The sequence below is a fragment of the Argiope bruennichi genome, chromosome X1 (assembly GCF_947563725.1).
Source record: "Argiope bruennichi chromosome X1, qqArgBrue1.1, whole genome shotgun sequence".
NCBI lineage: Eukaryota > Metazoa > Arthropoda > Arachnida > Araneae > Araneidae > Argiope > Argiope bruennichi.
The window spans coordinates 20321738-20346536 of NC_079162.1; the positions used below are offsets into that span (position 1 = coordinate 20321738).

A 24799-nucleotide genomic window follows, 5' to 3' on the forward strand; every position below is an offset into this window, starting at 1 on the left:
TGTAGATTCTTCTTAGATGGTATTTCATTTTTCTATAAAATGTATCCACAACTCTCCCTAGTTTATATGTTAATACATCCACTTTTTTCTTGACTTTTCTAAAATACAACGTAAATGTTAATTTACCTCCCATGTAACTCCCAAGTATTTAATTTGATTAGACACATTTATATTGTTATTGCCCATTTTTATTTCAGGCGGATCTGTTAATTTTAAACGCTCTCCATATGTAATCGGCGTTTGAATTGTTTTCCTTTCATTAAACTGAATTTTATGTATTTTGTCCCATTTTATTAGCCTATAAATTATTTGTGTTCCTTTAATTTCCAGTTCATCTTTTGTGCTTCCCGAGATTATTAGTTATCTACATAAGCCTGTATAAAGCAGTTCTCTGGAAGATTGATCTTAAATGCAGAATTCATAACCAAGTTCCAGAATAACGGCCCGCTGTATAAACCCTGTGACATTCCTCTATCCATTATAAATTCCCAATTATTCTCTTCATCTTGGCAAATGCATTGTCTTTCACTAAAGTAATCTTTAATCACTTCAGAAAGGTTGCTTGGCGATTCATTTTTATAAGGACATATAAAATGCTTTTCGTCTATACTGAATCAATTGCTCCAACTTCATCCAAAGATGTAACCGTTGTTTTTAGTTTTTCATTCATCGCATACTTTATTTTACTCCATAGTGCATTTTATACTTTTCACAATAGTAATTATATCGAAAAACATGTTGATCAGGATGTAGTCTATTTTGTACCGTTAATAAGTGCTGTACTCTTTGAATTATCAGTTTATCCAAAATTTTACTTGCTGTTGTTAGCAAATAGATTGATCTATAGGATTTAGGGCCCTCTAAGTTTCTATTAGTTTTAGGAATTAAAATCAATTTTGAAACCTTCCATTGATTAGGGAACGCACCTAATTCTAAGCACTTGTTGTAAAACTCTAAAGTATGATTGGATTCTTTCTGTTATTTTCAGCTAGCATCTCCATTGAGATGTTATTTAATCCAGGTGTTTTCTTTTTAGCCATTTTATTAATCGATGTTCTTATTTCATTTATAGTGAATACTTTATCTTTTTCTTTTGTTTTATATTCCTCAATACTTTTCCTCGTTTTCTTCTGCTTTTCATTTTCTTGTTGGGACTACTCCTCTTTGAAAAGGCATCTCACAGTAGTTTCTTTCGTATTTTTGGTTTTTGTTCCATCCTGTTACTTGACACCATGCAATATAGTTCTCCTTTTCATTTTATCTGCCTCTAATTTATACGGGAGCTCAAAAGGGTTCACTTTCGCTATTTCGTTACATAACTTTTCAAAGTATTCTCTATTTTTCTTTCTTAACATTCCTCTGTATATTGATTCATTTTTTTTTTTTATAAATTTGTCTTCTCTTCATTCTCTCTTCAGTGGTTTTACAATGCTGGTATCTATGCCGCCAGTGTCAGTTTTCGTTGTTTCTCCAGCTCAGTGTCCCACCAGGAGACTCTGAGGTTACTCAACAGACATTAGGATCACGGCAGGCGAATTAGTGGCTGATAGACCTATTCTGTTGAAACAATAATGTGTTTTTTTTTTCTCTACTAAATTCTGCTGTCTTCCCCATTTTGATTAGTAATTCCTTTCGAAATCTCATGCGCAGTTGTTTTTTCTGCTACCAACCATAAATTTCAGCTGACTCCAGAGTCTCTTAGATCAGCACATCTTTATTAGAAAGGTTCCTACTATCGATTTCTTGTATCTAGCAGCTTTATTAATATTTTGCGTTCATTAATACGAGTGAAAAAGAAATGTTTTATCGATAAGCATCTGTCACTAAATACATTTCTAATCATTAGATTTTAAAACATACTTATTGCAGTGTGTTAAAAAAGCGAATTATGTAATCTTTTGTATAGAATTCGTTTTTAGAAATATTATGGCACCGAATTTTTCTCAGATTCACTGCCACTCCAATGGAATCACAATTTATTTAAATTAATTGGTGATATATTATAATATTGTGTTGTCAAAGTTCTAATTCATTCGGACTTCTTCTAAAGACAAAACAAAAAGAAGTGTGAATGAACTTGATAAGAAAATGAATGGTGTTTCTATCACTTAAGTGTCAAAAGTATTCAAATGGGTTGGAATCGCAGAAAGTCTTCACAATGAAAGGACTATACCAGAATCCTATTTAAATAAATCAATCTTTTATGAGAGACAGTTTTTTGCTAGTAAAAAATCCTTTCATTTGGTAATTAGCAATTATTTGTAAATTTAGAAACAATACTGTTCAGAATTACACTGAAGAAAAATTTTTGACAGTTAAAAAACTCTTATTTATTTGAAACATTTGAGGTTGCATTACATGATTGGATGCCTTTTCGCATTTTACCATAATTTGTTATCCTGTCTTCATTCTAAACTGAGATATATTTATTTACCTACTCATTATTAACATGAATTGAAAATTTTTTTCATCACATCAATTGATTAAAAGCTTGAAAAAATTCCTGAGAGAATCATTTCGTTCTGTTGTTGACGTTGTTGTAAACTTGCTCTCTGTCATACATCTGCTTCTTTATGAATTGGCTGAAATCAGTAGAAGCATTTTACAATCGAATTGAATTCCTTTCAGTGCAGACATTGAATAGTTTGCAATAAATAAAACTAATTTTTTTTTTTTTTTTTTTTTTTTTTTTCATTTAGTAAACATTTAACGCCACATAAGTAGCAATACTGCAAAATGCCTTTCTATCTTATCTGAAATCTTCTATTTGGACTGAAATTTTTTTTCTCTTCATTTCCTACTTGCGAATTGTTGTTCTATCAGGATTCTTCTTTCAATGAATAGGGTAACTAATCAGTGGGAGTATTCTCCCCTCTATTTTTCCGTATATAGGACGCATTTTGTGTTTAGAGAATCCCCTTCCTTTGATCAAATTTTTATGCAAACTGTGATATCATTTCACGAGTTTTTAATGAGAGCCTTCATATATTAATAGATAGTCAACCGATCTAAAATTTGATGTAGATCTACGCTTCGGTGATTGAACTTGATTCCAAATTTTACCCATCTAGCTCGATGCGTTTTTCAGTTCTCATTCATGAGGAAGGACAGATTTCCCTTCACATTGGGTAGAAATCTAAAATTGTATTGCCAAGCTCGTTGTGCTTTTGAGTTTCTTTCAGGTCGATAATTATAAAATAAAGTTAAATTATTTGGATAGTCGTGAAATGAAAATTACATTTTCATTGCCATACCTATGACATAAAAAAAAAATTCTTTTTTTCTAGCCTTTATTTAGTGTTTGCTAATACGGCATTTCATTTCTTACTTACTGTAGGTCAAAAGAGCAAAATCTAAGAGTTGCGAAGCTTACTTGGAATGCTTATCGTAGCAAATTTCTACCACTTCTTTGATCGAAAGCAGAAAATAAGATGAATCGTATATTGAATGTTCTATTTTCAGGATCTAATGTTTATTTTGTGGATTTGATCCGCGAACAAAACCTGAATTTAATCATTTCATATGGCCTTAACATTAGATTTCCGGACATTTCTTATATACCTATCGCTACGAACACGCATCAATTTGAAGCATGAACGAATACATATATTTAAAGGGGGGGGGACACTTAGAAAGCAATATAATTAAGCAATGCAAGTAAAAAAATAAAAATATGAGATATATATTTATAGAAAGCTTTTAGTATTTAATAATATTTTAGTACAATAATATTTTAGTACTACAATATTCTACATTCAGAACACACCTCACTAATACTGACTCTGTTTATCAAAATTTTATTTCCTCTTCTAGACATATTTAGATAGTAAAGAAAGGATTTTTGTCAAAATGGTATAAAATTGAGTTTCACAATAATATTACTAATTCAAAAAATAGTATTTTATTTTTCAATACTCGAACTAATAGCAACTACAACTTTCAAAATGTCTTCACACTCTGACGCAATTTATATTCTGTGTTCCGTTCTTTCTACTATTGCTTATCGGGCTTGTTTCATTTGAGATAACGGGATCGAGGAGCATTCATATTTATTATTGTTTAATTTTTGCATGGATAAAACAAATTTACTAAAAATTTTATTTACATTACGATCGCGTCAAATTGACGCACAACCATAGCGACAGGCATATCACATAGACAATTTCAATATTTCAAAACTTTTGAATAAAATGGACATCAAAACAAATTTACTTCGTTCAACGGATAGAAATCAGTACAAGAGCTAAGGCGAACGGCTTTTGTAATTTTTCCAAAAAAATTCGAAATGCGTCAAAATGGCGCGTCCCGTAAACCTAGTGTTAAATGTTAAAATGACGTAACTGCAGTATGGCAAAATGTACAGTTTCGATATATTACTGTTAAGATGAAATGCTTTTGAATTAATGAGACCCATCCGAAATATTTCGTACTGTTTACTGATTGTATGAATATTTGTATAAAAATCATTTCCATTGCTAAAATTTATGCCAAAATTTGTAGTTTGATCACTAGGGTTGCTAGAGTCAATCACTTTGTGTTGAAGCATAAAAGTATTATCATTTGTCTTTGCACCATAAGGCGTTTGCTCAACAGTTGATTTTCGACTTTTTTTGTCACATCTGGGGAGATTCCGATCCCTGTTTCCAAACAGTGCGTCAGCTTTCCCCTATTAAAGTGCGTTTTGTTTATCTTTCAAAACTGTATGTTGTGACCTTGAAGATGTTTTTCTGAGACTATTTCCTCATAGAAGAGGAAATTTTGTCGCATTTATCATTCCTTTAGAATAGATGCGGTCTTTGTCCTCTTACCTACCAATAATTTCAAAGCAAAATTTGAACTGACCAGCTTTTGGGACAGTTTGTCTAGGAATTTTCAAAGAGTTTCGTTGTCTGAACATGGTTCAAAATGACATTCAAATTGGTTTTCGTGTATTAACATATGAAATTTCAGGCTATGCTGAAAATATTAGCCAAGAGAAAGTTTTAACTGATATCATCTTTTCTTCAAGTAAAAACACTTTGACAAAATTAAAATCCTATTAAAATTTTCAGTTAAAAAAAACAGATTTGGAAAGTGAATAATTTATATATATAAAGATAATAAATTCTAAATATTTAATGAAAACATTTGTAAAATGTTCAGATGGATGAAATGCTGAAAAGTAACCAACAAATGGAATAAAAGTTTTGTAGAATTATAATCAATAAATACAAATGTCGAATTCTAATGTATACTTTTTTTATTCAATCAATTTATAATTGATCATATTTATAACTTTCTAGCAATTCAGAGTCACTTTGCATTATTGTCTTGTTATGTTCTTTCCAGACTGATTTTTGTGGTCAAGACTAGTAGTTGAAGAATTGTTGTTCTTTGGCATTCTTCTAATAAGACATGAAATCAGAGAAAATAGATAATACAGATTTAATGGAATAATATAGCACCAATAGTTATTAAATATACGTTTTTGTGAGCTAAAATTTTTTCTTTTCCCGCATCTTTCTTTAAAATATGACTAGAAGTATTCAGATTTCATCCAGAAAGACTGAATGAAGATTCAATCATTTAAGGGAATCAGAAACTGAGGAAGAGGCAAATGCAAATAAGCGTTATAAAATATGCTGTCATGTATGGCATTTAATTTATTGCAATTTAATTAGTTGCTTAATTTATAATTATACGAGAGTGTTTCTTACATTTATAGAATTCAATTCAACTACTTAAAGATTATAAAATATTAATTTGTAGAAAATCGCTCATCATTTAGCTTCTCTTAACTCTTTGGGGCTAGGTGGGTTAAAAACTGCCTCATCTTTTGCTTTCTATGTATTGTGGGATATATTTTATACCCATTTCGAAAAGTTGCAGTTATTCATAGTCACATTGTTTGATATTTTGTTTAAAGTTTTTCATTCAGAACCAACGGTAAGTACGTAAAAAAGTGAAAAAAAATTTATACAAATCAAAACGCATCAGTAAGTTATGTCTTTTTCTGTGATTAGGTTGGCGCGTTGTGTGATACATTGAATTTTTTTTCGCTTATATCGGTGTGTGTTGTTTATAACAATATGTGTTGTTTCATATTATTGTGAGAGAATAAATTGTTTTATAATTTAAAAACAAATCTTATTTGATGTTTTATATTAATTTCGAAGCTGTGAAATTGTGGGATAATATGTGTGTAAAATAGGACTTATTGAAATATTATTATTTCTTCCTATTTTGAGTAATATTTTATGTTAAATAATCGAAATAAATTTTTTCCTTTTTTTTTTTTTTTTTTTTTTGTAAGAAAAAAAAATCTAGGTTATTTTCTTTAAAATCGTGTACCTCAAACAGTTAAAGAACAACTGAAATTTAGTTCTCTGAAATGCCATTGTGTTTCAGAACTTTAATGACATTCAGTTAGACTTTTTATATTAGTTGATTTGTATATCTGAAATAATGAAGGAAAATTTATGCTATGTTTCACACATGCACAGTTAAAAATTATTTACTATAAATACTCATATTTATTTGGATATTCAAAATATTTAAATTTTAATACAATGTATTAATATCATATTATTATATATTTTGTGAGTTTCATATGATTTAGTTGAAAACCATACTATTATAATCAAAAAACCCGTGGATAAAGTTGGGATTTTTTAATAAATCTTTTGTTTTTTTACCGAAAATATGTACTGTTTTTACAAATATGCATGTAATTCCAGGGCTCAGCAAACAAAAGTGCCGATGAAAGTTGAAATCATTTTCAGCTTTCTTTGATTTGGTGGATCCAAATCATTTTTTTCTGCTACAGTTTCTGATCGGTTCCCTAAATGCCTTCGTGACCGGATATTTACAGTATAATATGTGTTGACCATATTCTTTGTATGGTCAAATTCAAGGCCATTTCGTCCAGCATTTTTTTCCTTACAGAATTCGAAATCAAATATGTAAATACGAAAATGTACGGATTTGATTGATCCGATTTCGATTAGAGAGGATATTTTCATTATGTTAATAATAAATAAGCATTTTCTACACTGATTTTATTATTTATATTTGTCCAAGATAGCATTCGGATAGCATAATGGATTTATTAATATTCTTAATATAATTTTGTTCCTTTTGAGCTTTAGTTCGATTTTCTTACGAAGAAGAATTAATGTGGTATTAATTGCGTATAATTTTAAGTCAACCATCAGAACAGTGATTAATCAGTCTAACAAGAAAATGACTCATATATTACGAAGCCATTTTAATACGGTTTTATTACTAGAACTACATATATGTAAACTGTTGATTTAATAAAAGTTTGTACCCAACCGACTATCTGTCATGGAGAGAACGTAATAACTTAATCTAAAATGCCACCATAACTGTGGATCTATATCTCACCTGCAACATTTTTTAAAATTATCTTTTAAACTTTTATCTTTGCTTTAATTTTATTGTTTATTTTTCTACATTAAGAGTTCGGTGGTCAATGAAAATGGAGGGTAGTATTAAAAATGAAAGCAGAAAATGAATCAACAAGCAAAGCCTTGCTCCCGTGATGCACTTTGCCATCTTGGACACTTTAAATCCGTATAGTTTCCGTGTACCGTACAGATTTGAAGAAACTCTTCTTGCCAACACTCAGACAGGCTTAAACACTGCACAGCCTTGTTGTCAATCAAAGGACAAAAAATGTTTGACGACGTAAGTGAAAAGACGACTTAGATGGAGCGGGAGGTTTTGAAAAAACAAAACAAAAAACACTGAAATGTTTTCATTAATTGCTGTAGGATTCGGTGGAAAAAAGCAATATTTTCTGGTATCAATACATGAAAATAAAAATGAAAAAAATAATAATAAAATTGATAGCTACCATATTTCATTTTCTTTGGTACATTAAAATAATCCAAGAATGTTGATTGATGAAGGTGCTGATTACAGGAAATTACACTCTTTTCTCATATTCTTAATGCTTTAAATTCTTTGCCTGTTGTACCTTGAACGGATGTTAAGTACTGTCGAACTCCAGGGTTTCGATTGTTTCTGTCTTGTTGGGTGGGGTTTGATCCATAGTCCCGACATTAGTATCCTTACTTGAACCGTTTTGTTTTTCTTCCAAAAATTCAGATTCAAAGCTTCTTACAGCCACTTGTGAGAGGATTGTGATGTCGTCGTCAATGTTGACAAACATATTAACTTCATTGACAATGCATCCTTTTTCATTTGCGATTTGCAGCAAAGTCTCTAATGGCAGCAGGGCGATGATGCCTTCGCTGAGAATTTCCTCTGGTTCTGCGTCTTTTATGATCCCGACATGTCGGGAACAACTCGAAAAACTATGTGATGGAACGGAACTCCAACTTTTGTGTACATAGTTAATCACATCTAAAACCGAAACTTTTAACTTTTCGTTCCTGTCCAATGCTTTTGTCAGATCCTTTAGAAGCATTTTTTTTTTAAACTTCCGTTTAAAGTCCCGAACTATCTCTTAATCTAAAAACGGAAGAAGTGCAATTAATTTAAAGCAAAAAAAAATCGATCGGTTTTAAATTTTCGGGTTCATTGTAGGTTCAACTATCGATAACGGTGGGAAAATATTTTATGACATGGAAACTGAGAATCCACTTTAAAAACATGTCATTTCCTAATCGTTGTAGCTATCCATGCATTTGAATTTGCTTCATATTCATCTTGAAGGGATTTAACAGTTTTAAAACAGCTTGATTTTTTTGCTTTGGCCTATCATAAATGGTTTTAGTTTCTCATTTCCACTTATATTAGCTCCGAGCAGAAGTATCAGACGTTGTTTACTTGCTTTTCCAAGTCCACTTTTCTGCTTTAAATGACAGAATTTTAATTGACGAAAGGCGGTAAATCATTAAGATTAAAAACATTTGATACATCAAACCTTGATTAAATATCCTTGAGAACCTTGTTCTTCCATTCTTCTGTAACATCACCATCAACAGCTGCTTCTTCTCCACAAATCATTTTAAAAGGAAGGCAAGGTCTGAAACGTTCCAGCCAACCATTACTGGCGCCAAAATCTTTAATGCTCAATTCAACAGCAATTTCTTAGAGAATCACTGCAGAAATTGGCATATTTTTCGCTTTGGTATATGCTATAGCCATCGAATAAAGCCTCTTCGATCTCTTCAAACATCGATTTCCTCGTTCTCTCTTGTTTTTGCAGTCAGTTTCTTAAATGACTTGTTCCAGCGCCAGAATATCGTTTAATGTAATTTAGTCTTGGGAATATTTGATTTTTCAAAAAGTGCAATTTAATCTCCCCCTCCCCCACCTTTAAATTATAACAAGGTAAGTTTTCGTTTTCTTGGCATGTTAAAAACGTACTCGAACCGCGAAATTGCAAGAGAAAAAACAGCCATTATAGTGGGACTTACTTGCTATGAAATGAGGAGAGGTCAAGAAAAACGTTTACCCTCTATAGCATAGCAGTGAGAAGTATTGTTTGACAGCGAATTCTAAAACCCTCCACGCTTTTGCGCATGCGTTAGGATAGGTTTAATTCGTCAAAATAGGGTGAGAGGGAAGATGAAACGAGGGGATGTTTGCATTTAACACTAAAATAAACTCGGATTACTCGCAGACTGAATTAAAATAATACGGTCAAAAAGGAAACGATATTCACATATACGTGAAAAAAAATTGAACAACAAAGTATCTAATAGGGTGAAAATCATGATCAAAGAAGGACGAAGAATTCCGGAAATGCGCTCATGTTTCCTGGTCTCTCCCCTTAATGATATAGAATCGTCCAAAAGTGGTGACCTCGGAACACTGAAAAGAACAGTATAGGGTAGTATTGTATGCATGGAGAAAATCGGAGAATCCAACTCCCCTCCCCCCAATGGTTAAGCATTCCTTGAATGCTTAACAACAATACGAACTTTCTTCTTGTATACAGCCGACCACAGGTGTTTCCCTGAAATGACAAATGGATTGAAAATTCCCAGAAAAGGCTTGGCTTTAAAAATGAGAGGGTTCATGGTGAGAAAGACGACGCATACATAGTACATAAAATGGACAAGAATGATGCTTTTGGCCATTTTTGAGAGTGACGAGTTATCCAGAGTAGAATTAAATTTGGTACTGGATAAAGGAGGGTTATTTTACATTATTGTGTATAAAACCTTGTCGGGACGACAAAAAAAAAAAAAAAAAAAAAAAAAAAAAACGACGACGTCTTTAACATAGGACTAAATTTATTGAGGTTTTGCTGTATCTCCAATTTGCAAACATGTTCGTTCTTTGGGGGAACAATATCATTTTCAATATACTTGATTTTGTAGATATATCATAAAAAAAAACTTCGGAAATAATGAGATTGTAAATAGCTTGAAAAGTATTATACAGAAGAAAAATTGATGTATGTTAACAAACACAAAAAAATTCTGTCAAAATATAATTTATTTTTACGAATATCAATAGATGTTACTGAGTTTCTCCTTAAAATAAATTTTGGTCTATTGCTTTACTTTATGGGACTTGAACAGAAACTATACGCTTACAACTTCGCAAATATCCAACTTGTCATTATATCTTTTAAAGAAAACAGTAACGTTATTTAATTCATCTCTTATGTTCGTTTGAATGTGATGAGAAACTAATTTTAATGCGATAAATTATCTATGCAATGATTTTGAAGATAAACGTAATGTTAGAATAATATGAATTGAATGTTGAATGTTCGAAATATAACATTTTGCTACTTTTGAAATATCCACAGAATTTAAACATTTTTTTTTTCTTCTTTTTTCTTTTTGAATATAGGAACATTATTAATTCGACATGTAAACATCTTGATTCCAATGGCAAAATTTTTTTGAAAAGGTTTAAAAACTGAAGACCCAGAATAAATTTGTTCGGATTATAATAAATATTCTAATTATCTTACCTTTATTTTGAGGATACATTTATATATGTATATTCTATCTTGATGTATTCAGTGTATAGAGGAAATGAAAATTTTCACATTGTATCTCTACACATAAAATTTGCATTACAAAACAAAAAAATATGACACCTCTTTCTCTGATAGAGTACAGTTAAAAATAATTACCGAATAACATTTTTTTCTGCGATTCATGGCTTTAATAGAATGTTTAAAAAAATAGGAAAATAAAATTAGTTACTCTACAAATGGTCAGAAAAAACTTCGCTCTTTTGGGAAAAAGATGACTGTTAGTGGAGAAATTAAATTGAAAGTGCAAATATTATATTTTTTGACAACTTCTGTTGGTACGTATGGCAACTACAAAATTGATAGTTATTTCGTATAAAAGATAATTTCAAATATTCAGCATAATGTGAAAGCTTGAATCAAATGTTCCTGTTGCATAATTCTTTTGCCTTATCAAAAGACATCATTTCGGATTCTTTAGGAAGAAATTTATCTTATTTATATGTTTAAAAAATTTAAAAAATCAAATTATACTAGAAACAAGTAAATTAAAATTTCAAATTATATTAAAAAGAAAATGTATTTCATGTTAAAAACGATTTTTCTTTCCTTTTTTTTTTTTTTTTTTTTTTTTTTTGATATTAACAGTCTTATAATCGATAGAATTTCATGATTGCACTTGATAAAAACATAGAATGACTTATAAAAAGGTGATAAAATTATGGTAACAGTGCGCTGAAAATTAATATGCTTTATTCAAATGATTGCAAATATAATAACTAGGAATTTTTATTTGAAAGATGCTTTACTTGTATAAATGGATTTGTCTGAACAATTATTTCGTTCTTCCACTCCATAATCAACTACTTGAAGCTGCTAATCTTCTTCTCAAATAAATAAAGCTTAGAAAAAAAGAAAAAAAAAATTGGAATCATCAATTTACGAACAGGTCTTCTGAAAGGACCTTTGTTGTGAGACATTTTGCGAGAAACCTTGGGCATAGAAGGATAGCAATAGAGTGCTTAGAAAGCATCTGACTTTGCTCACAGCTGATTGATACATCGGAAGACGAAAAGCAAAGCTTTCCCCTTTTGAATTTAACTTTGCCGAATGTACATTTTTGGGAAATTAGAATTAAATGCGCAGCCAGCCAACTAATTTCCATCACTTTCGCTCCTTATTTATGTTTTTCCTTACTTTTTCACATTTGTTGTTTATTGGTCTCGATTTTGTTGTCTCTACAGTATTCATCTATTTTATCGAATATTTGCTTTTTTTTTAAAAAAAAATTAGAATGAACTTAAGTAAATAATTTTCTAAAATACTAGGGGGCTTCGCCTCCTGCTCGCTTTCACTCACCAACCCCGATGTTGTCCTCGAATCATGCTTGTTCTGAGGTTAGTGGAGTTTCCAGAGGGATTGATTCCTTCCCTCCAGATAACAAAAGTAAAAGGAAACAAGCTGTTTTAGAAATGCTATGAACAAAAAAGCTCAGTTTCAAATTAAAAAAAAAGAAATATTTTAGCATTAGTTAAAATTTAGGAGAAATCTCATCATAATTTTAACTTTTTCGGCAGAAATAAAGAATCAAAATATGAAATTAAATAAAAGCTTTCTTAAAACCGTTTTAAAAAAAACTTGCTAATGAGCTCTTCTTCACATTTTTTCTTCGTTTGATATCGCAGAACTCCCCATTACTATTGAAAAAAACAGTGCAGGGTTAACAAGTGTGTTGCTTAGGTATTCATTGCTTGCTGATAGACGAAAAATTTCCGTTTTCCGAAAAAAGTAAACAAACTGGAGATATATTCATTCATTTTGCCATAAATGATGCTTTTAAAAGTAGAATGAACAAATAATACTGCTTTAAACTCATTTGTTTTTAATTTACTTTTTTTCACCATTTCACCGTCAAGTGCAATATTAATACTTACTACGACGTTATAATAATTTTCATTGAATATTTCAAACAATACTGGCAAAACAATCCTTAAATGTCATGGATCAGGTGACTCTCTATCCACCAATCACAAAGCGAATAAAAAGCTATGTTTACATAAAATATTTTTATATAATAGAGAGATAATTCATATGAAAATGTTTATATGCATAGATTGATCATTATTATCTTATAATTTAAACGAGCAGTTTATATATATATATATATATATATATATATATATATATATATATATATATATATATAAATTTATTTCGTGTGTCTAGGAAACGGCTCTAATGATTTGGATCAAATTTTATATTTAAATAAGGTTTTTGCTTTTTAAGTTTATCTATATTGGTGCCTTTCCTGAAAAAACGCGATTTTACACACACACAACATTTTTTATAACTAACTATTAGATTAAAATAGATAAAGATTAGATAGATAGATAACATTTTTCTATCGCAATTACATCTATCGTAGCGCCATTTCGTAAATTTTTGTAGTATTTGCATTGTTGCCATAGGATGATAACCTACAGGTACCTTAAAATTTTGTGAGATGACGCTATATGACATTACCCGAATACAAATACTTTCGTCTCGCATTCAATAGCAACAATGCAATTATTGTGCTAACCAATTCGAATAACATTTTAAACTAAGTGCATTCAGGATTTTTTTTTTATTTAAATGATCAGTTCATATGTACGTAAGATTGAAAAAAATTCATATATAATCAATATGTGATTCATATCTGAATGTTTTCTCCGAACCCCCTTCCCCCCTCTGATTTAGAAAAAAAAAAATGTGGTTATGCTAAAGCGGAGTGAATTTTCATGAATTCTGATAGTTCAAATAGAAAACAAGCAACCGAGTTTTGCAAAATGCCGCTCAATCTAAAAAAAAAAAAAAAAAGACTTGTGCTTACACACCATAATTATAAAGAATTTATACAGAAAAATATTTTTGCATGCTTTATAGAATCGAAGGAGTTTAATAATCCCTAACTGGGATGTTTCTTCGTTTGAATAATAGAAATGGGAAACTAAAAGTTTAATTAAAAGAGAGCGAAATGGAAAATATCCTATCTTGTCCTATTTATGTAAGTTTAACATATTCGTACTTAAATTGGCAACATTAATTTTTATTTTTGTCTTACGTAAAGTTTAGTTTCTGTTTATTTACCCTTCCCTCTGATCGGGAAATGCATCTGGAGAAAAAAGAAAAATGGATAATATCAGCCATCTCTCCCAGATGGAGCTGCATTCGCATCCCATTGTTAGCGAATCCGTGTCCCTTGGCAACCAATGCCAAAGCAGGGAAACTCAGGAAAAAATCGCCTTTCATTCAGCACAAGCTGGTGGCACAGCATCACAATCTTCTCCGGGAAGTGTATCTTCTCTCAGTGAGCTAGTATAGCATACGTGGTGTGACAGCATTAGTTTCTTTTCTTTTATTGTTAGTACTATACAGATTTGAAACAAACATATGAATGTGAAGAGTTATTAACACGGAATCCATTTCCTTTCTTTTATATCTGGGAGTTAGTTTGTGAAATTTTGATGTGAAATAATTTTCAGTGACAATGTGTTTACAAAACTTTCACCATTTCGTTTGTTGGCGGTGAGGACAACCACTTTGTTTTTGTGATATTTTTCTAATTTATTGGATTTTTGAATTGAACTGTGCCGACATGCCTGAAGACTTCGATATGGACGATCCTGACAAGACAAAAAATACCACCTTTAAAAAGGCGTTGATGAAAAGATATCGTAAGTTTAGCACTGTTTACATTTCATTTGAAATAATATTATTTATATTTTACATTATGTGATCAAGTGTTTTAATGAACTGTTATCATGTCATTCTTATGTATTTTTTGGCCACTTCAATTTATTAGTAATTTTAATAGGATTAAAATCAATTTTAACTCGTGAAATGATAATATAATTTTTTTTCGTGTTAAAAACAAATACATGGAGTGCAAACTCTTGTCAAATATTTATATTTAAGTTAGTTCATTTCTTTGTATTGTTAAATAAAAAATATGCGGGAATTTCATTTGGTACCTGGATTTTTATTCCATCTCAATACCTTTGAAAGGGCCAAATTCTCATAGGAAGAATTTCTTTTCACTTGAGAATTTAGCGAGATAGTCTGTAAAATTTTATTTCGGCTACATCACTGTTTGATCATTCTCTCTGAATGTTGATTCTCAGTATTTCAGAAATTTATTTATTTTTTCTGTTTTTATCATATTGGATTTTTCTTTTTGTGTCTTATCCATTAGATGATTCTGCGTTTATATAAACTTAGGTTTAAAATCATTAGTTAATAATATGCAAGCTTCGTGTAATTTATTTAGTGTAGCATTCGTTATATTCATATTTGACATTGGCTGCGAAATATTTTGTTCCTTATTTTAGATATATATTTCTATTAATCATGGAACTTTATAGTTTTGAATTATGTCGCGTTCTTGTAATGCATTTTTTACCATCTTTCGTGGCAATTCAATGTGCTTCCCTCCCTCTAGTGTTATTGAAAGCAGGAAGACATTTTGCCGGTCAAAACAGGATGAAGCTCCTTGTCCACGTGTTTGTTGTGGATTCATTCTGTAACCTAATTTTTGAGGTTACAAAGTGAGATCTAGGTCAGGAAGTTACCCGCAATGTAGGTTAGGCGGCGGCTGCGCTCTCTTTAGCACTTCTCTGTTAGAACTCCCCCGACAACCCGCGTATCGTTTCCAAAAGGGCCGCCGTTTTCACTGCGCATCTCTGCTGAGTGGAATCCTTTAGCCATGCATTTTTTGGTTTATTTGGGGGGAGGGGTCTCAATTAACGATGAAAAAGTTTGACATTCTAAAATTGACTATTGACTTGTCATTCATGTTTTCTTTAAAATAAAATCTGTAGAATTTTATAATTAATTAACCTGCGAAAATGTGAGACTATTTTGGTTTGTATTGTCTATATATTTTTCAATGCTGACCAAAAATTGTGTGACAAAATTTGAATCACCTTTTATATGAATATCAGATAGTGCCAACATAAGCCATCCAAAATACTACCTGCGGTCGTAAAATGAAGCACATTATAAAAATCTCGAAGTTGTGTTATTTATACTGCCTTCGAAATCAATCGGCTGTGTGTTGTAAGCAGATTGAAAATGAGAAATGCATCAACGTTCATTCTAAACCTTTTTCTATACTGTTAAACATTGTCATTGACAGTTCATATGAATATTATGCCATAATACAAATAAAAAGGCGTTTTTCCACGAAGAATAAATATTTAGGATCCATCTGAGGTAACTGCTTTAAAGGCAGAGAGAATTTAGGAGATTAACAGTAAGATGGCATTTTATTGTTTTGTCATTCGAAATCAGATTTTGCATAAAGATTTATTTGAAAGCTTAAATTTTACCATATATTTTTTCTGTTTTGTTTCGTGGAAAGAAAATTAGAAGAGAAATATATGTGTCCAGTTTTAGCAGTAATAATAATTTGTCCCTTCATTCTTTAACATTTCTAATTTCTAATAATAACGTTTCAGACTTCCCAAAAAACCCCACATTTTTTAGCATTATGTTTGCATGTCTGTGAGCATGATCATTCAAAAGCGCTTTGAGCTAGACTGTTAAAATTTGGTACACAGACTTTTGACCAATTTGTAGATTTCTTACAAATTTTAAACGAAATCCATTAAAAAAAAAGTTTTGTCAGTCTGCCTATTCGAGTAAAAGTGAATTCGATAATTATAAATTTTAAAATTTGGTACGTAGGTTTAGCATCTAAAATATAGACTCGTATCAAATTTTTAACAAAATTTGTCAAAAGGTTAACTGTCTGACTTTCTATACTTCCATGAGCATCTAATCGCGATAATTCATAAACACAGTGACTTAAATTAAAGAAATTTGTGACTTTGAATAAGTCAGTCAATTATTTTTTCAATTAATATTCACATTTTCATAACTCATTTTGAATTATTTAATATAGAAATTGTGTTTTTGGTTAAAAACACTCGTTTGTGCGGTAAACCTGTTTTTTTTAATTATATTTTATGTGCTCGGCAGATATTCGAAACCCGTGAGTTAGTCAATAGATTTTTTTAATGCTTATTTAAATTGATATATTTGGTATTTACTAGAGGGAATAGTTACTGAGCATGCAATTATTTTTGTGTGCATGTAAAGTTATTTTTAATGTAGTTTTTAATATACTAATTTTTGTTTCTTCCAAATGACCAGTTTATATTCATTTTTTATGGTGAGTAAAGAATTACAAAAAGAAAACGTTATTTGCTGTCGGAGGCTTTCTCTCAAGTGCCATACTCGTGGATACGTGAATTTCAAGTTTCTTGATTTAGATAGATTGAAATAGATAAAACCATTGGAAGTAGTCCCCCCGAAAGTTTCCTGTATACTCTCTAATAAATGTTCCTGTGTATTAGTAACCATATTCCATTGGTGAATAATTTCGAAAGATCCTATTAGAGTGCTATCTTTGATAATTTTTCAGTGATTGATCGCATGGATGTTATTAATGTATAAATACCAAAAATCCGAATGTGAGTTTTTTCCAGCATATTAGAGCAAAAATTTGACTCAGAACTACAATCAGAAAATCACATACTAAGTTTCACATATTTAAGTCATTGTGTTCTTTTAATTATCTTATTTATATGCTTATGGTGATAATACAGACAGTCTATCCATTAACTGATCAACACTTTAGATGTTAAATCTGTGTACTAAATTTCATCCATCTAGCTTTCTTTTTTGGAAGTTGTTGTGTTAACTTATATTTAGACAGATGTACTTCCTCTGAATGCGTTTTGTTCAAAATGTTCTTCAGTTTTGGAGTAAACACCATGTGTCATTTTTTACCGTTCGCGAATTGTCTTGTTCCAAAAATGTGGATTTTTTGGGTTCATTACTTCCTCTTCGTACACGAAAAAATTAAAAAATTAAAAAAAACTTATGGGGAAAAAAATATACTTATTTAATATATAACATTAGGTTTTTTTTTTTTTCTGTTGTGTCTTGAAAGAAGCGTTGGAAAATAATCTATAACTCCGTTTATTTTTATGTCGAATGATTAAGAGGAAATTTTAATATGATTTTCGATATTATTTTCAGCAAATCCGAACCATGACCATTGAAGAGAAATGCAGCGCATCTATGCCGCTTAGAAAGTGACGTAATAAGAAGTGAAAATGCAAGTTCGCGGTGTTTTTTGGCAGTTCAGAAAGGGGATTCCGGTTGGGGAGAGTGAGCTGTAACCAAAACAAAAGAATTGCTTATGCAGCAGTTTCAGATAGTTGAAGTTACCGTTATTATATATGATATTCGTGAGAAACCCATACAACTGAGAAAGTAAAATGCTTTAATTTTGAATTTAAGTTGGTCGGATATAATTTAATCAACCCAGTCAAAATGAACTTATATATATAACGCATACGTGGACGCAAAATCAGGCCGAATTTGTTAATCGCTGTTTGGCAACACTTCGACCTCGCTTGGGAACATCAACACGCGGTTTGATAAGATTTCAAGCGTACGCTATTATTGCATCGGTTTAAGAATTTTTTAAACAAAAAATCAACGGACAAAATTTTTTATGATGGGATTAAGTCGTACCGTATCGATTTTAAAACGAAATCGTCGATAAAGAGAAGACAGGTCGAACGAAATTGCACAAGAATCGTTCATAAGAACACCCAGTTAGGGTTAAACCTTTATGTGTGCAGAGCGAAGTTTCCGAACTGTTGTTTTATCATATTTTGAAATGGACTGAATTTGAATTCAGTCCATTCAGACAATTTATTTTTTTGTAAATATTAAATTCTTATTCTGTTTCTGTAGTGTAACTTCCAAATTTAAACAATTGTAAGAAAAGCATTTTTTTTTTTTTTTTTTTGTAAAATCAATTTTTTTAAAAAAAATTCTGTTTCTATGGTATAGTTCCCAAATTTGAAAAATTGTGAGAAAAGTACAATTTTTTAAAATTTGTTTCTGTGATTAATGTATATAGTTCCTAAATGAGAAGTTATTTGTGTAGGAAGAACTTTTCTAAGGATTAATTTTCAAATGTACTTTTTGCCTTACATTTTTTAATTTTTTTCATTGTTTTATCTTATTTTGGAATGGACTGAATTTGAATTCAGTCCATTCAGACAATTTATTTTTTTGTAAATATCAAATTCTTATTCTATTTCTGTAGTAACTTCCAAATTTGAACAATTGTGAGAAAAACTCATTTTTTTTTTCTTTTTGTAAATATCAATTTTTTATTCTGTTTCTATGATATAGTTCGCAAATTTGAAAAATTGTGAGGAAAGCACAATTTTTTAAAAATTTGTTTCTTTTTATGTATATAGTTATTTAAATGAAAGGTTATTTGTGTTTACAAAGAACTTTGATACAGATGATTTTTTCGAGTGTATTTTTTGCTTTACATTTTTTATTTCTTTCACTGTTTTATCATATTTTGGAATAAATTGAATCTGAATATATCTGTTATTAGACTAAAATGGTTTAGGAGATAGCGAGCGAGCAGAGCCCCCTAGTTACTTATATATATTGCTTTGTAGTAATAATAAAACGAATTCTTTTATTCCGTGAATAAATATGCATCAAATTACTTTGTCGAATGCCTTTCTAGTGGGCGCCCCTATGTAAGATACACTAGAGAATTTCGTTTTATTATTCGCTTTTTGCCGCGGTGCGCTGCGAAAGCATGACTTGGCCATTCTTCCAGCCCCATTCGACGAACTTTGATTAAAAATTTGGAATTGGAGCCGTTAATAGAATAGCCGTTATAGAATTCTGGGAATCTTTTATTTGTATTTTAATGATTCACGCGATCGTTGAGGTAATTTTTTTAGTTTCTTTCTTTTCTTTTTTTTCGAATAATGTAACACTGTTAATTGCAGCTACATTATTATTAAAATCGAAAATCAATAAAAAAGGCTTCTTAAATGGAAATACTACGACTGTTGGCATACGCTCTTACGAAGGAACACCTTGACTGCTCTTATGAGATAAAAGTGCTCACATTTTTACAAAGCAACGGAAACAAAGTGTTGAAAAGAAAAACAGAAATAGGTTTTGAAGATTTATTATTAGGTGGGGGGGGGATACAAGCCTACCAAAATCATATGCATTACAGAATCATAAGATTTAGCTGTGGGAGCTTCCAGAAATTTATATTTCAAGCATTCTAAACGTCGGGCTGAAACGATGCGAGAAGTTAATACGAAACGGTTTTATATTGAAATTTCTATATTGTTCCTGCACTTTTATGTTACAAATGTAAATATGTCATTTGGAACATTGATAGTTTTATTTATTTTATTTTAAAATCATTCAACTAATTTCTTGGTCATTTTATACTGTTTTTGTGTTACGTTATGATTACGTTGTTTCTATTCCTTTTTAAATAATAATTGTTTAAGATAATTATACCTAGTAACCTTTACCCAATTTCAACCTAATTTTGATAATTTTCTCTTAAAAATTTATATTAATCTATTTAAGAAACTCGTATAAAGGGTGTGGCCCTGTGGAATTAACCTGAATTCCGATCGAAACGGCATTTCTTTAATTTTCCTAACAGCTCAGGGTATCCCTCTCCTCATTTATACATTCGTCAAAACTGTTTTGCGAACTAAGTTTTTCTTAATCCATACTCGTAAACTTTGATTATAGCTGGTTTTTTGAGGAGCTCTACTTTTTTTTTTTTCCCCTTCTTGGATTTTTTAATAAGATTTATTATGAAGGGAGAGGCCTTTTTCCTATAAAATTTTCTCCTTAGTGTAATCTTTCTTAAATTAACGTGTAAAACAACCATTCTATTAGTATGGTCCCCATTATCTAAATTTAGTGAGAGAACTGTTCCATTTTAGATCTTTCTACGCAAGATGCAAATAAATGGCATTGTATTCCATGGAATTAAGAGTTGTTTAAAATAAGTCAGGCTGACTTTCGAACTCCAATTTCGATTCTTTTATAAGCATCATCTTTTCATATAATGCTTGATGGAAAAGTGAGTCCTGTGCGTTGCATAATTGATCATATTTCTTGGCATGAAACTATCTCTTTCCAGCATATGGCAATGAAAAATAAAAGGTGTATTATATTGCTACTAGAAATCTACGAATGACCATTTCACTTCTAAATGGCATCATTCAAAAAATATATTGATACTGTGTTATTCCAAAGAGTATTGATTACTAATATTTAAATAACTTGAAAATACCTTAATATTATATTCAGAACAGTTTAACTGATAGAAAATACCTTAATATTATATTCAGAACAATTTAACTGATACATTTTGTAAACTTGAGCCGTACCTATTTCATATAAAACGATTAAATCAATAATATTATCTTGTATAAAAAAATTTCGAAAAAATTGTCAGATTAAAAAAAAAAAAAAATAGCGAATCGTGGAATCTATTTAATCGTGAATGCCCCATACAGTCTTTGTTCCTGCCGTAGAAAGGTGCTAATGAAATAAAGCGTTAACTCTTGATTGTGATCGTATTAGAGAACTGTTTTCTTTTAAAACTTCAAATTCATTTTATGAAATGAAAATTAAAGCAATAAATGTATTCTCTTGTATATGTTCACGAAACGTCCATTCACAGCATAGGATCCGAATATTTTTTTGGCATTCGTTCCTGGACAGTTCAGGAGAGCTTAACATTGAGTGAATTGTTTGAAATCATATGCAACGATTTGAAATAAGTAATACCCATACGAGAATTGTAATTGTTTAGTTATCCTGACACTGGTGATGAGATATACATTATTACATTATTGATTCTTTTGAAAGAACTGCGGAATAGCAAAATAGTATTTAACATTTCTGGGACCAAAAATTGGCTGAAATAAAACTCATTCTCTTTTGTACTATCTCTCTTTCATTTTGTAAAATCATCCCTGTGGAGAAAAAAAAAAATCTCCATTTTGGCAATTTCTTCCTTTGAACAGCAGATTTCGATCAAACCTTGCTATTGGATTGGAGAAAGAAACCCAGTTAATCAACCATCCATGTAAATCTAGTTGATAATACATCCGCGTAAGTTTGTTTCCTTTGAGTAGTAGTTCCGTGTGCTTAAAAAAGCTTATTGCATAATCGCGCGCCAGTTGACGCAAGGTATCCATCCTTAATGGAAAGAGAGAGTGAGAAGAAAATATTTGGCTGTGCCGCCATCTTGCTCTAACCTTCGTCGGGTCATTGGCTCAGTGGCTCAAGGCCAGCAGCACACGTGCGCCGAGAGTGGCTGCGCGCTCATTGGTTGAGCGGCAGTAACTGTCGCCTCACTTTTCCCAACGAGTCACATGACGCGCTTCTTGCCAGTAATTGATTTGCTTTTGGATGAGAACTGATGGATTGAAATCTAGTAATGTGTTAGAATGAATTACTATATGTAATATTCCATCCCCTCAGGTGAATGTCTGATAATTAGTTCGTTTTGACAAAAATTTTCTTACGTCAGCCATCTCGAATGTTATTCAGACTGTTTGTTCCGTTCTGAAAAATGCTTCGGATGTTTCCGCGATTTTAGAAAAAATATCCCGGATTGCCCCAATTCTTTTTCTTTATAAATATTTTTGTTAAAAAAATATGAGCAGGATATAATTTAAAAAAAGAATTCCTAAAGAATTCTTTCCTAATTTTTTTTAAATAGGGAAAGGAGTTTTTTCCCCCTATCCCTTTCATTACAATATATGGAACATGGTCACGTCTTAACTTGTAACATTGAATCATTCTCTCGAAAAAATAATAGCATAGCATATCGTTAATGAGTCTTCATCTTTTCCTTTCATTTAAACAATATTTAATAATTAGGTTTTGTTTATTTCATTGCTTAAAAATTTTTTATTTTGTTCAACTGCACGGTCTCCAAAACTAGTGTCCTGTTTGTTAGTCCGAGATACAAAGTGACTGGGATTATTTTTTATGTAGAAAAGAAATGGACCATTTACATTTTTTTTTTTTTTTTGTAAAATTTTTAACTTATCTCTTTTTGAATTACAAGCAAAAAAATTGGTAAGAACTAACTAGAGACGATAAGATTTCAGTTCATTGATTAAAAATTCTTTAATATAAGCGAATTAATTAAAAGAATATCACTCTTTATTTGTCGAATAGATAATGCGAACATTTATTAATAAAAATAATTCGCCTTTAATTAGAAGAACACTTGTGAAGAATTATATATACAGCTCTGGTTGTTTAAATATATTGGGGATGGGAGAGTATATGAACAGATTACTTTTTATGGAGGGGAGAAATATGGAGTAAATAAATTAAATTGCCCTAAAAATTTCAGTTCAGAATGAATGCTAGAAAGTAATGAGTATGTGTTTTATTATAACTTTTTCTTCGGATTAGACCTTCCACAGTGGATTCATTCATTGTGTACATCTTAAAAATAGGAATTCGCTCCAATCTATTTTCTCGTTATAAGTAATTTGTGTAATTCGATTGTATGACTTTTCCTTACGGAATATTCTTTCAGGCCTTAAAACTATCAATCAATAGTCATCAGAAAGTCGGTTGTTACTGATAAGAATCAGTTCTGGAAAGTTTTTATCTTAAACGTTATCTACATGTGTGAGATTTAGCGAAATTTGAATTGATTTTTTATTTTGAATACTTAATGATATGATTTTTGAATACAATTTAATATTCTTTATTACAGTGGGAATAATTTGCACATGAGAAATAATTAATTAATTTTTGTGAGAAATTAATTATTTTTCAATGAATTTATACAAAAATGTATGAAGAAAGTCAAGAATGTTATTTCTCCTTATATAAATACTGTTCTTACGTCGAAACAATAATAATTTCTTTTATATTTTAGGTAGTTAGCATGTCAATTATCAGTTCGTTACTTCATTGAAACATTTCGTTTATCGAAAGCTATTGAATTTCAACAGTTTTTGCTGCATTTTTTCTTGGCTCATTTATTTAATTCAATAAGTTCGAACACACACAGACACACACACACACACACAAAAAAACATGATATTTTATTATGGGAAAAAAAGTCATTTAAGTGAAATTAATGGTGTTGGAATGATTTTTAAGGAGGGGTTATTCGTTACGGGATAACATTTAATGAAAACCCAAAATAAGAATGTTCTGCTTTCATAAAATGGCGTGTTATATCAGCTTCAAAGCATCAGTTTGCAGAATGTCACGAATTGAAACCTTTCTGGTTCTCTTTATTGATTCAATTTCAGTGTTTCACTTTTTTATTTGCACTCTCATAGATTGTTTGTTGGTTATATAGCTTCGCATATAATATATTGTTAAGTACAAAGACCTCTTGCAGACTGGCAAAATGTTCTAATATGAGTGAAGCCTCTCAAATCTACACTCTTTTCGCCACGTAGATTGAAAATATGTTCATTTTCTAGGTAACAGTAAGATTTAAATATATGCCAAATTTTAGGTTTTTAGTAGAATTTGAAAATTAAAAATGTATGAATTTTTTTTATTTCATTAAAATAACTTTTTAATTTACTCTGCAAAGTAAGAAAAAATCCCAGTTTTGTAGGCTAACCTTTCTTTATTGTTTCCTTGACTAATCAGTCATTCAATCAGTATCAACATATTTGAATATATTTTCAATTAACTAGTTTAAACACTCATGTTAGTTGATCTACGATTTATACATAACATGAGTATCCTTTATATGCTTTCCAGGCATTTATTGTTGAAAATTACAGCATTAATGAGAAATCAAGATAATAGAGAGCTTCAAAATTAACTAAATTTGTTACAATGCGCGGAAGACAAAGGAAATCCTTGAAAATATTCCAAATTAATAATCGATGTATTGCAAATCTTACGAAGCGCAAATAAATATTAAATAATAGATTAATAAAAGCAATGATGATAAAAGATTAATAAAAATGT

General features: G+C 30.4%; 1 protein-coding gene across 4 annotated transcripts in view; it reads left to right on the plus strand.

Annotated features, from left to right (window-relative positions):
• LOC129958987 (ecdysone-induced protein 74EF-like) overlaps positions 1 to 24799 on the plus strand; it is a 285199-nt gene that overhangs the window by 208731 nt on the left and 51669 nt on the right. Inside the window, exon 1 of one of the 4 annotated variants that reach the window (XM_056071755.1) lies at positions 14222 to 14625. The exons of the other annotated variants lie outside the window; for them this stretch is intronic. Within the exon in view, the coding sequence (XP_055927730.1) occupies positions 14547 to 14625 (79 nt within the window). The 5' untranslated portion in view covers positions 14222 to 14546. Of the gene's footprint in view, positions 1 to 14221; positions 14626 to 24799 lie in introns of those variants that run through there. 4 annotated transcript variants of the gene reach the window in all.